The following is a 12,436-nucleotide window of genomic DNA, read 5'->3' on the forward strand; positions in this document are numbered from 1 at the left end:
CAGGGCATTAAATGTTTAAATTTATATTTAAACATATAAACAAGGTTTCCGCTGCAGCAGGGATATTGAATTTGTCTCTAATGTTTCAAAACAGTATTCTTACCTGTGGCCACTTATTCACTGATAAGACTAAGAATCAATAGGCCAATTTACATAGTTGCAAGGCCACAGGGGTTACATTTATCTTTTTTAATAGAGAAATATATTTCCTAGAAGTCAAAAATACCAAAACTAGCTTTTCAAGAAAACACACACCATAATCTGTAACATCAGATTCATTAGGGGATTTTAGGATATATTTTGAAAGCTATAAAAAAAGGAAGAAAACCAATTTTATATTTAAAATTGTAAGACTGGATATAACATTGATGACTCATGGTGGCAACAGTGATTAGAATTCAGTATTGCAGACTAACTCTGCTCACTGCTAGGAGTTTGATTCCTTCAATCCTGACTGGCTCAAAGTTGACTCAGCCTTCCATCCTTCTGAGTTCGGTAAAATGAGGACCCAGATTGTTGGGGGCAATATGCAGACTCTGTAAACTGCTTAGAGAGTCCTGTAAAGCACTACGAAGCAGTATATAAGTCTAAGTGCTATTGCTATTTGGTGAAAGTGCATTTCCTACCTTGTTTGAGAAAACAGTTATCAAATAATTAAGTTCTTTCAGGCATGCAACTCTTTTAATGTTTACTGTTTTGTAATTTATTAAATGAATTGTTCTGTAATTCTTTGGTGAACAGCTTTATCTAAATTAATATCATTCGATTCAATTTTAAAATGCTAATGAGGAAACCTATATGTATTTACTGAATGACTGTGATATAAATTGTTACATTGATATAGTATTATCTAAATCTGCATGAAATTCAATGAAACAAATTATAATATAATAATATTAAAATTATATATAAATATAATTTAGTTTCTTTCTAATTATTAAAATAATAACTGAAACAATGTTATTAAAGTTGGCAGAATACAAATAAGAGATACCTTCTTCAAAATATTCAAATCAAATAGTATGAATGCTTTAATCAGAACAACTTATGCAAATAGTCTCTAATATAGCTAGTGCCTTACCCTAAACTGTGAACATGGGTAAGAAAAAAGATGTACTTTGCCAAAGTCATCACCAGTTGATAATAAATTTCTTTCATGTGAGCGACAAAGGGCATTTATATCTGTGCCATCTGAACCTTCTGGCCACACACCTAAAACAAGAAATAATCATTTATATATTAAACTTTTTGAAGATCCCACTTCTTGCCAAAACTACGAATATGCATTATATTCCTGAACTGCTTAAAATATGACATCAAATAACCCAGATCCCATTTCTTGGCACATTATCAGAATCTGGATCTCCCAGATAAAAACAGAGACTGAAACATGTGCTGAGATATAGCACTGGTTTAAATGAAAAAAGTGTTTTGTTAGACTGGTACAGGTTCAGAAAACATAGACTGTTTTCTGTGTCATAGACTGTGTAAATATATCATGACTAAACCATGGATTGTTCAATATATGACAATAGCTAATTTAAATTATATAATATAAACCAGGATTTATAAATAATGGCAGCTAGATTAATAAGACGATCCAATATAAAGTCATATAATGCTCATTATGGCTTAGCACAAAATATGACACCAGACCAAATATGCTGCTGTGAAAAAAGAAAAATGGAATTTATGTTGATTATAATGTAGCAATAACTAGTGCTATTAAATTTATCATGTGCCCATAACTATGAAGAATAAAAGCATGCAATAGAAACAGATCTTATAGCCAGGAACAATCAATTTAAAAAATCATACTATAAAACAAGGAGTCTCAAAATTAAAAGAGCCTTAACATGTTACAAGAGATGAATGAAAAGGTATGCCTCCAACATTATAAATATTATAAATTGCTATAGATGATAGTACTAAATGTCATATACTTACCAAAAACATGAAATCCTAGAGTACACGTGTAAGTAGCCCATTCTATATCTCTAGTGGTTTCAACGCTTACTACTTGCTTACAAGCTGAAGGAACCCCTATTAAGAATAAAGAATGGGGAATGAAAACAGACTAATTAGGACAATAACTGAAAACTAAAAGACCAAAAATAATCTTCCGTGTAATGGAATCTTGGTACTAAAGAACAAAGTCTGTATTCAAGGCAATATACTATTTGTTACTTACAGTATAGGATTTCATAGTCCCCTGAATTAGACACAAGATACTGAGAGTTAGCAGACCAATCCAAGTGAGTAATGAAACTGGAATGACCCTATGAAGAGATGCATTGTATTAATTCCAACAACATAACATTATACATAGTTGCATCTTGCAACAAACCAGAAGTTGTGGAATGTTTCCAGTAGAGTGACTAAACTAACTAAACTAACAACCCTTTTTCACTTTGAAAAATCAAAAGAACCAAGAGATACTCAGCCTCATGGGGCAAACCAGATAGGAAACATGGCCAGATGAGTTAATAATACTTGTAAAGCTACATTGACAGAATCTTGCAAGACTGAAAGTACATTTCTCTCTCCCCTACTCCCCCAACCATCTCTTTTACAGTCCAAAAAAAAGGGAGGATATCTTCTGAGACTTTTATCCCACCCACTATCCAACTACAAAGCTGTTTCTTAGCTGACCATTCTCTTGGCAGCATCTTTTTGTCCAGTCTCCCAACATCTTTCTCACAAACCATTATACTTTGACCTTAAAAACTTGTATTTGCCTTGAGTATTTATTTTATGGTAATCCTGACTGTATAATTTGAATGGGAAATCAGTAACTCATTCTCCAGTTTCAAAATGATTTTAATTATTGGTTCATAAATGCAACAAATTCTTGACTATTTACGCTTTTGTTTTTGAACCCCAAATTATTGTTACTGGTCTACCTGTAAGCAATGCAAATAAACAAACAAACAAAAAGCAAAAAACTCACTCTATTCAACTCAATCAGTGCAGGACATCACTAATATTCTAGTCCTAAAGCCTGAGTAAGAACCATGTTTTTAGGCCTTTTGAAAGGCCAACAAATTTGAGGCCATATACACTTTAGGGGAGGGATACTGCTCCCCAGGGTAGGCACAATTACAAAGAATATTTAATCATTTAAATATACACTAATCTTTCAATAGAATTAAATATTTTCAAATATTTTTGTTACTCAAATATTTTGTTACTTTCAAGATATTAAATAAATCAACTGGGAATATTAAATAAATACAAAAATAAGCCTGTATGCCTAAGAATGTAATAAGATTATGACTTACAGAACATTTGCCAATTCTACTGTATTTTCTTCCATTGTCACTAACACTGTATATATAAATGCAATTGTCATGAGAGCCTATTGCCAAGAAGTTGCCATCTGCAAAACAGAAACATTAAAACTGTAATCACATTGATGAAGCAGAAATATTACTTGAGCAAGCACTTTTAAAAGATATCTGGAAGTGAGATACAATAAGGCACTGGCAAGAGATCCAGTGAATGGATCTCTTACATGAATTTTTCCATGTTTCAGTTTAAATCTGAGGCCCTATTTCAGGGAATGAAGACATCTAAGTTTATCAATTGATAAAAATCATTTCAATGACACGTTCTTTGTTATGTTCTCTCCTTAAATATTTACAAAGGTGTTTAGACTTGTGGGGTATGGTGTTGAGCTGTGATGACTTCTTTTTAAAAACATACTCTTAGCTGATTTTTTATCATAGGATTTGTTTAATTTTATTACCGGTATTCATATTTTGTTTTGTACAAGGAATTGTATTATAGATGCTGCCCTTGAGGGACCACCATAATACAATTTGAGGTTTTAATAATTACCGTACTAGGATTATAATAAACTAATAGCATATATTTCACCAAGAACTTTTATTCAAGCTTAAACATAAACAAACATATTAGAAAACTTAAGACCTGCTTAGCTGCTCAAGGGGAAATACGTATTTTTGCTTTTATGATATTTATTAATAAGATTTTTATACTGTATATTTTTGTTTTTATTTATGTTTTGTTCTTATTGATTCTGGTTTGCTGCCCATAGTCACCATTGGTGAGCTGGACAGCTATATAAAATTAATTAATTGGTTACTTATAGTTCATTCAGGTCAATGAATGAAAAGAGCAACACTTGGTGGTTTGGATCATAAGGGATGAATGCACAAGCCCATTGCGCTGAGTCAACATAAAAAGTAAGCTTTTAGCATGGTCCACCAGTGACAAATGGGCAAAAGGCATAGTCATAGCAGCAATTGGATACTGAGGTATCTGGTTTCCAAAAGTGATTAGGATATGTCCTGGCCAAGCTTCCCATTACTACAAGGAAATTGCACCTATGTGGTTAAATTCTACTATATTTGCTTATTTATTTAGATAATTCATATGGCTGCCCACTCACTTTCAGTGATTCTAGGTAAAAAAAATATAAACCCAATATACAAAGAGTAAAAACAATACACACACACACACACACACACACACACACACAGACACACCCACCCACCCCAATCTCTCCTGGTGAAAACAAGCAATCAAACAAGTCACTCGATGGGCTCCATCCCACTCTGGGTTCCGCAATAAGCCTGCTTCTTATAACCATATTTTATGTCACTTCAAGCTTCCCAGCTCTACCTCCAGAGAATGTTAGCATAAAGTTCATTTTAGGTTAGGACAAATCTGATGCATATGGATTTTTGACACAACTCTTAATTATTCTATTATTTTCAAAGGGATTCTAGTAACATGGTGCAAGAGCTTAATCCAGATACCACACTTAAATCAAAAGAACTGACTGAAATGTTAAATCATGGTAGCTTCATTATGCCAAAATGAAATGATACAAATTTGTAATTGATGAAAAAAATAAGAAATTTCAGTTTCAGTTGAAATGGTATTCTGATTAAGCAAATCAAAATATATTCACTATTCACTTTTTTATATTTTTAGAGATTCTGAGCAGCAGAAGCAAGAATTGCAAAACTGTTATTTATGGAGATTAATAACTATGTTATGAAAATTCTTTTTTGATTAACCAACTGATTAAATGATGCCAAACTAAACAACTCCAAACCTGGTGAGTAACGCATTGTGGACAGCTGTTCATTTCCATCTGTATGTACAGTGACCAAATCCTTTGTTTCAGTATCAAACACAAACCACCTGTTAAAAACATTAAGAGGAAAAGTTGTTTCATATGAAAGCTGCTGAATCAGATCAATGATAGCAGTTCACCCTCTACAACTTTGTATCCTCCACATAAAAAGTATGTATTGGTACCCCTTAACAGTTCCTGTTGGTTTATAAGGGATGTAAGTATTACTCTAAACGCTAAAAGGATGACAGATATAATTTTTAGCATAAAAACTAAAATATTACAGTAAGTAAAAGTTGTAAATAAATAAATAAATTGAAAAAGGGAAGAGCTTTGTTTCAACCCCAGAGGCTATTTATTTTGTGATATGGATCCAATTAGAGAAAGTCAACTTAGTTTTTAATGCCAAAGTATCCATGGTTTAAACCACAAAAAGTAGCCCAATAGTGCGGGGTAGACTATACACAACATGAGCCTAAACCACATACTTATATCTTTATACATTGTTATGAACATCCTGAGTTGAACACAGGAAGCAGCTAACAACCAAAGAGTCTGTTTCAAACAGGGTAACCTGGCTCCCTCCAGGAAGCATCACTCATTGTCCATGCTGTGGAATCCTGGAATATCTATATATCTGAAGCATGTCCCACAGCTACCATATAAAAAGCCAATTAAAATAATCCAGGATTCATGTTATCAACAGTTGAATTACTGACCCCAAGTCTTTCTTCCAAAGACTCAGCTAGTTTTTCAGTTGAATGTAATAAAAGACATTTCTTGGCAAAGACACAGTATTATGTGGCATTCATCATTGAACTGGATCAAGGACAACCCCAAGTGGAAATCTGTATTTAGGGGGGAGCCACAACCTTTTCCAGAACAAAGGTATCTCTAAAGTACTGAAATCAGGCTCCCCACATCTGCCTTCTCTGATCTCACACACACAAACAGTAATACTTGTTACAGGATACAACATGTAAAAACTGCTGGGGCTGCAGGGCTACTGCTCCCTCCAACTTCTTGGTTTAATATACAGTGATGAGCATTGTGTAACAGTTAAAATTGCATAGGTCCAACATAGCTTTTAAGCACAAATCTTTTTTTTAAGGTGGTGGGGAATTTTACCTGCAAAAGAGCAGCAGAATCAGGTTGAGGTCTTAAGTATCAGGATGGAGTCTTCAGTGACCCTAAATATCATGATTAGGAAGGCTCTATCATGGGACTGGCACAAACAATTCAAAAAACTTATCCTCAGCAGTCAAATAACAAAACTGAGCAGATCCTAGTACAGATAATCCTCAATTTACAGCAGTTCGCTTAGTGACCATTCAAAGTTACAATGACACTAAAAAAACTGACATGACCATTTTTCACACTTATGATCATTGCAGTATCCCCATGGTCATGTGATTTACATTCGGATGCTTAGCAACTGACTCACATTTATGACAGTTGCAGTGTCTCAGGGTCATGTGATCACCCTTTGGCGACCTTCTGCCAAGCCAAGTCATCGGGGAAACCAGGTTCACTTAACAACCATGTTATTAATTTAACAACTGCAGTGACTCAATTAACAAATGTGGCCCTAGATCAGAGGTCTACAATCCCTGGGCAGTAGGCCCCACACCTGGAGGTGAGCGGCAGGCAAGTGAGCAAAACTGAAAACATCCCCCCCTCAGATCCGTGGAAAAATTGTTCTTCTATGAAACCGGTCCTGGTGACAAAAAGGCTGGGGACCATTGCCCTAGATCACACTGAGCCTAGCATAAGACCAGGGGGTTGTTAATGAAAAACTGCCCAAACTAGGCATAATCAATCTCATATGATATTAGGATACTGATAGGATTCAACACTGAGCCACATACCAAACAGCTCTAAAAAGGTTGAGTCAGGTTTAGCGACATTTAATAAAAATGTCTTCGCTGTTGAGTAGATCATAAAGGAATTCATTGCATCAAGTCTGCTTTTGTAGTTACACAATTTTTGCTATCTTTTGTTCTACTTTACCACTATATTGCTTTTTATAGTGGTGAACTGCCTAGACTAGTTGGGAGTTTGGCTGGTGTACAAATATCTTGTATTCCTAGGCTTTGAACATGAGATCAAATGTTATTTCAGAATGTCAAATACTTAAAATCTGAAATATCAACAATTCAGGATGGGGACATGCAAGAAATGATTACTATTAATTACTATTACGATCATTACCATTCTTCCTTTATGAAATGCTGTCTTAATTCATATACAATGGTCAATCGTTATATGAGTCTGGATCAAATTTAACTTAAAATAACATATGACATTCAGGATATAACCTCCCTTTTACTTCATATGAATACAAATAGTCCTCAATTTATAACAACTGGGAGCAGCATTTCCGTTGCAGGTGATTGTTAAGTGAGTTGTGCTTGATTTTACAACCTTTTTTGCCATGGGTGTTAGCAAATTATTGCAGTGAATTATGTGCTCATTGATTGAATCCGGATTTCCACACTGACTTTGTCAGAAGCCAGCTGGGAAAGTTGCAATTGGCAGTCATGTAATCCCAGGACACTGCAATTGTTATAAATACATCAGACTCAATTTTAAATCATGTGACTGTGGGGATGCTGGGACAGTCAGATGTAAAAGGAAGAGCTATAAGTCACTATTTTCAGTGCTGCTGGAATTTTCAACAGTCGCTGAACAAATGGCTGTAGGTTGAAGGCTACCTGCATTTAATGGCTATGAAAACGCATTACCTGAGGCAATATATTTAAGACTTACCTTCCAGTGAGTGTTCCTACTGCAACTACAGACCCTGAAGGATGAAAACCAGAAGACTGTGCTGCATCCTACAATGTTCCAAAAGAATTATATTTGTTCGATTATAGCCATTCAAACATTTATATATAAAGCAAATTGTTAGAAAACACAGTCTATGTCAGTGGTCCTCAAACATTTTAAACAGAGGGCTGATTCACAGTCCCTCAGACTGTTGGGGGGGGGGCGGACTGGCTGGGTGGGGGTGGCTAGATGGTCATGTGACTGGGTGGTGTGGCCAATTTAACAGTCCTTTTTTTTTTTACCTTTCTCCTTCCTAAGCTCCTGTTTAAGTTGTTTCAAAGACTTTCCATTTAAAGCAGAACTTTACAAGCCCAGAGCTGCTTTTCAAGGTTGCACCAGCGAGATCACCCCTCAGCTGGCCCTCAGCTGTCCTTCCAGCTGGCTCGCTGGACCATAAGGCCCACGGCAAGGGGCGGGGCTTAATCACACCACTCCATGGGCTGGATACTTTGCATTGGTAAATTTGAGGATGCCTGGTCTATGTGCTCTTATTCTTGTTTTAAATAATTCTTCTCAAGTGTTAACAACTCAGTTTACTTGACATGTCACCTGGGAAAGGTAAAGGAATACAACCTGAGCCAGAAGGGAAATGGATTATTCCACATATTCCAGAAAGAAATCCCTCAAAGCCATAAAAATTAATTTTGTGATATGAACTTTGAAGCATAATTTAAATATTCATATTGAACTGTGGCACTGAAAATAAGATTATCCTGATACAGCATACTCTCAGAGAAGGATATGTAATAAATTTTAGCTATCACCAATAATATGAATAAAGTTCCTAGACATTGAGTCATTAATAACTTGACTAATAATGTGAAACCATTTTTGTTGAATGTGAGACTTCTGAAAGGTATTTATGTACCAGAATTATGCTTTAAAAAAAAAAAAAAGGATATTACGGTCAACATACTGAAATGAAGGCTAAATGATGCTAGGATTCCAGAACTGAATATTTGTATTGAGAACGTTCCAAAATCAAATAAATCCTTGAGCTCACTTGGGAGAGAAAATTGGAGCCATATAGGATGCTGTTCCTACCCTGTTTCAGTCCTGGAGGCTTTAAAGGGGCTGGAAGAGGGCATATAGGCTCCAACTAAATCCTGGCAAGACTGAGTTTGGGTTTAGGGCTTTCTGGATCTTGGACTTTACCATCTTTGGTGCTGCACCAAACAGACTCTGTGAAATCTGGGTGTCTTCTTGGACTCAACTCCTGTTTAAAGAATAGGTGGCAGTAAGAACTAGGAGGAATTTTGCACAGCATCATATTCTGTGCCAGTTGTGCCCATTCCTGAACCAAGAAACTCAATATTACTCATGCCCTGGTCATCTCCTGTCACCCTTATGAGGTAGACCAAAATGACAAAATGAAATTCAAGCCAGAATCATCTGCGCTTTACCCTATTAACTAATGTAACATGAAAATCATTCAATGGATGAAGTAGAAAATATAAGGAATTGCTTGGATCTTCTTGGAAAAAATAAGTTTAATCCATTTTAATTTATTTTGCCCAAATTTCTGCCCATTGTTATAACAAGAAGTTTGCCAAATAAAGTCCCACAATGAAACTATACAAAAAAGAATGAAGAAATAGATTGTAGCTTGTGTTACATCCAATAAAATAAAATAAAAAATAAAATAAAATCATAAATAAAACAAAACAAATAAAATAAAATAAAAATAAAAAAATAGAATTTTTACCTCATAGATTTATAACTAAAAGGTCGAATTCAAATTGCTCTATATTGACTTTTGGCTGTATCTCACATTAATGGAAGATAAGGGGGTATTGCTTTTTTTTGTTTTTATATTGGGTTTTTATCTTTGTAAACTACCTGGAGTTACTAAGAGTGCATTGGGCTGCCTTATAAATTTTTATAAATAAACAAATAAATACCACAAATACATTTTATTTTATGCAAATATAGTAACTGTCATTTTTATGTTTCCAAAACATACTCATGACATTCCCTCTATTTCAAGTGCTTAGGTTGCCATGACAGTACCATCCACACAAAAGAGAGCTATTAGAAGATGCAGGAAAATCCACAATTTAGCTAAGTAGAAAAAAAAAATTCAAAAACTGAGCATACATAAATAATCCAGATAGACTATTAATCACCATGGTGGCACTAGTTAGCAGCCTGACTAGACTGGTGAACATAGAAATACTGTGTTTTGTTTCTTTTTTTTTTTTTAATGTATATAAATTCACTATAGGCATCAGGCTAGAAAGTAGGAGACTGTGACTAAGTCCCAGCTATGAAAGTCAGCTGGGTGACTTTGGGCCAGTCACTCTTCTCAGCCCGACCCACCTCACAAGGTTTTTCTGGGGAAAATAAGTGGAGGAAAGTGTGTTGGATGTGTTCGCCACCTTGAGTTATTTATAAAAATAATGAAGGCAGGATACAAATAAATAAATCTACCAAAGATCATGGTTACCTAATTATTAGTCAAGCACTAAACTATGAATACTCAACAGTTTTTTCAGAGTTCAGCATTCAGAATAAAATAAACTGAGATACGTTAAACGTGATTTTTACAATTAGCTGACTTGTCTCAGAAGTGAACACTCAGGAAGTATATGAAGTTTGGATGAATGCCTCTACAGTATTGCTGTGGATGATATTGGAAATGTTAAGAGACTTTTAAGTTGAAGCATACCATTCTTGAAATTAAAAACTTGTCATGTTATGAAATCCTCAGCATGTTACATGATAGTTGTCCATACAGTGTTGGCCTTATGCTCTACAAGGACATCTAACAGACTATCCAAATTGATTGGGATGTCATTATTATATGGAAAAATTGAATGAACCATTTCTGTCAAATCTTTCTAACTGTGAACAGTTTCTCTGAGAGTGCACCACAATGCAAGAGTTATCATTCTCCTTGCTAAAGTCTCTAGTAGAGGGAAATAGGGGAGGGGGGATTCTTCTCTCATTCAGACAGTGGATACCTGGAAATCTTTCTGGATTACATGATGAAAAAGGACTTAATTTTTCACAAGCAGCATGAAAAGAATTGTATGAATGGGAAGCTTTGATATTATGTAAGTGAATCAGGTGTATGAAATTCCTCACTTAATAATTTGTTATAAAACCAAAATTATATTTTAACTCCCCCCCTTTTTTAAAAAAAAAAAATACCTCTATAGTTTTGTTCCAGATTGGACGATGACTGATCGCATTCCAGAGCATAATGTGTTTGTCTTGACCACATGTAAAAAACTGAGGTTTGGTGGGATGGGCTGCTAGTCCCCAAAGCTCATCAGTATGACCCTGAATGAACACAGAAACATTTCTTTGGTAAGTGAACAATAGTTTGCATACCATCATTAAGCCAGAAATCCTATCAAAACACTACATGAATAAGATATTTGATGATGCACATTATGTTTAGTTTCACTTGATTTTTCACACATATGCAAGCTAGTATAGAATTCAGGCACAAACTATTTCGATTATATCTGGGCCAAAGGTTATATTTGAACTCAATATTTTAAATATAATGCTAATTTAGCCATGCATAATTAGTCTACTTGTTTAAGCAAAAAGAAATAATCCTGGCTTGTCTGTATACAGTAATCTATAATTTCAAGGTTCAAATATCATGCTAATTTATTTATGCATAATTAATTTACTGGTTTGTATAAAGGAAGGCTTAGGCGAACTGTGTTTAGTAATCCAGGATTATTGTCTTTAAATGAAGTGCAGATAATTCCACATCTGGTCCTTTTATTGGTAATACTAGAGGAAAAACAGCTTTAAAAATCTATTCTGTTCCCTGTCTGTAAAACTGTAAATTGGGGTTACATGGACTTTCTATAAAATTGCTACTTATTTAGCAAGTTCTCAACTCATCTCCAAGAATAGTTTGTTCAGGTTTATTATGCAGCATTTTTCTAAAAAGTAATAAATTTAATGTCACATGTTTTGAAAACATGGGTCTTAAGGAAAGATTGTACTAAAAAATAATAACTACCTGGGTAATGGGAGAAAAGTCTCCTGACAAAGAACCTTGGAGCACAAAGTTTCGAGTGGTTCCTATCAAAACAATGTCACCTTTCCCTTCTGCTATTGTTCTTATAGGACCAAACTGCTCCAGAATCTGTTTTAGAAAAAAAGTGAAATAGTTAAATTGACTGTGTATATAATTATATACAGAGTGGGAGAGGGAAAGAGAGGGGGGAGGGAAAGAGAGAGAGAAAAAGAGAGGGGGGAGGGAAAGAGAGAGAGAGAGAGAGAGAAAAACAGGGACAGAGAGGGAGGTGATTGGGCAAGAGAACGAGAAAGAGAGAGGGAGGGAGGGAGAGAAAGAGAGGAATGGAAATAGAGAGAGGGGGGGAAAGAGAGAGAGAAATAGAGAGGCAGAGAGAGGGAGGGAGGGAGGGAGGGGAGGGAAAGAGAGAGGGGGAGGGAAAGAGAGAAACAGAGAGAGGCAGAGAGAGGGGGAAACAGAAACAAAGAGGCAGAGAGAGAGGGAAAGAGGGAGGG

General features: G+C 35.2%; 1 protein-coding gene across 8 annotated transcripts in view; it reads right to left on the reverse strand.

Annotated features, from left to right (window-relative positions):
• The window catches only part of EML1 (EMAP like 1), a 136,712-nt gene that overhangs the window by 2,967 nt on the left and 121,309 nt on the right, over window positions 1-12,436 (reverse strand). For all 8 annotated transcript variants that reach the window (XM_087872274.1, XM_034418459.3, XM_034418458.3 and 5 more), the window contains 8 exons: window positions 11,925-12,050; window positions 11,090-11,221; window positions 7,877-7,944; window positions 5,087-5,175; window positions 3,282-3,379; window positions 2,192-2,279; window positions 1,948-2,043; window positions 1,082-1,212 (listed from right to left, as the gene is read on the reverse strand). In XM_087872274.1, the coding sequence (XP_087728400.1) occupies window positions 1,082-1,212; window positions 1,948-2,043; window positions 2,192-2,279; window positions 3,282-3,379; window positions 5,087-5,175; window positions 7,877-7,944; window positions 11,090-11,221; window positions 11,925-12,050 (828 nt within the window). The remainder of the gene's footprint in view (window positions 1-1,081; window positions 1,213-1,947; window positions 2,044-2,191; window positions 2,280-3,281; window positions 3,380-5,086; window positions 5,176-7,876; window positions 7,945-11,089; window positions 11,222-11,924; window positions 12,051-12,436) is intronic.

This window comes from Pantherophis guttatus, chromosome 1, assembly GCF_059756535.1.
Source record: "Pantherophis guttatus breed Tessera chromosome 1, ASM5975653v1, whole genome shotgun sequence".
In the NCBI taxonomy this organism is placed as follows: Eukaryota; Metazoa; Chordata; class Lepidosauria; order Squamata; family Colubridae; genus Pantherophis; species Pantherophis guttatus.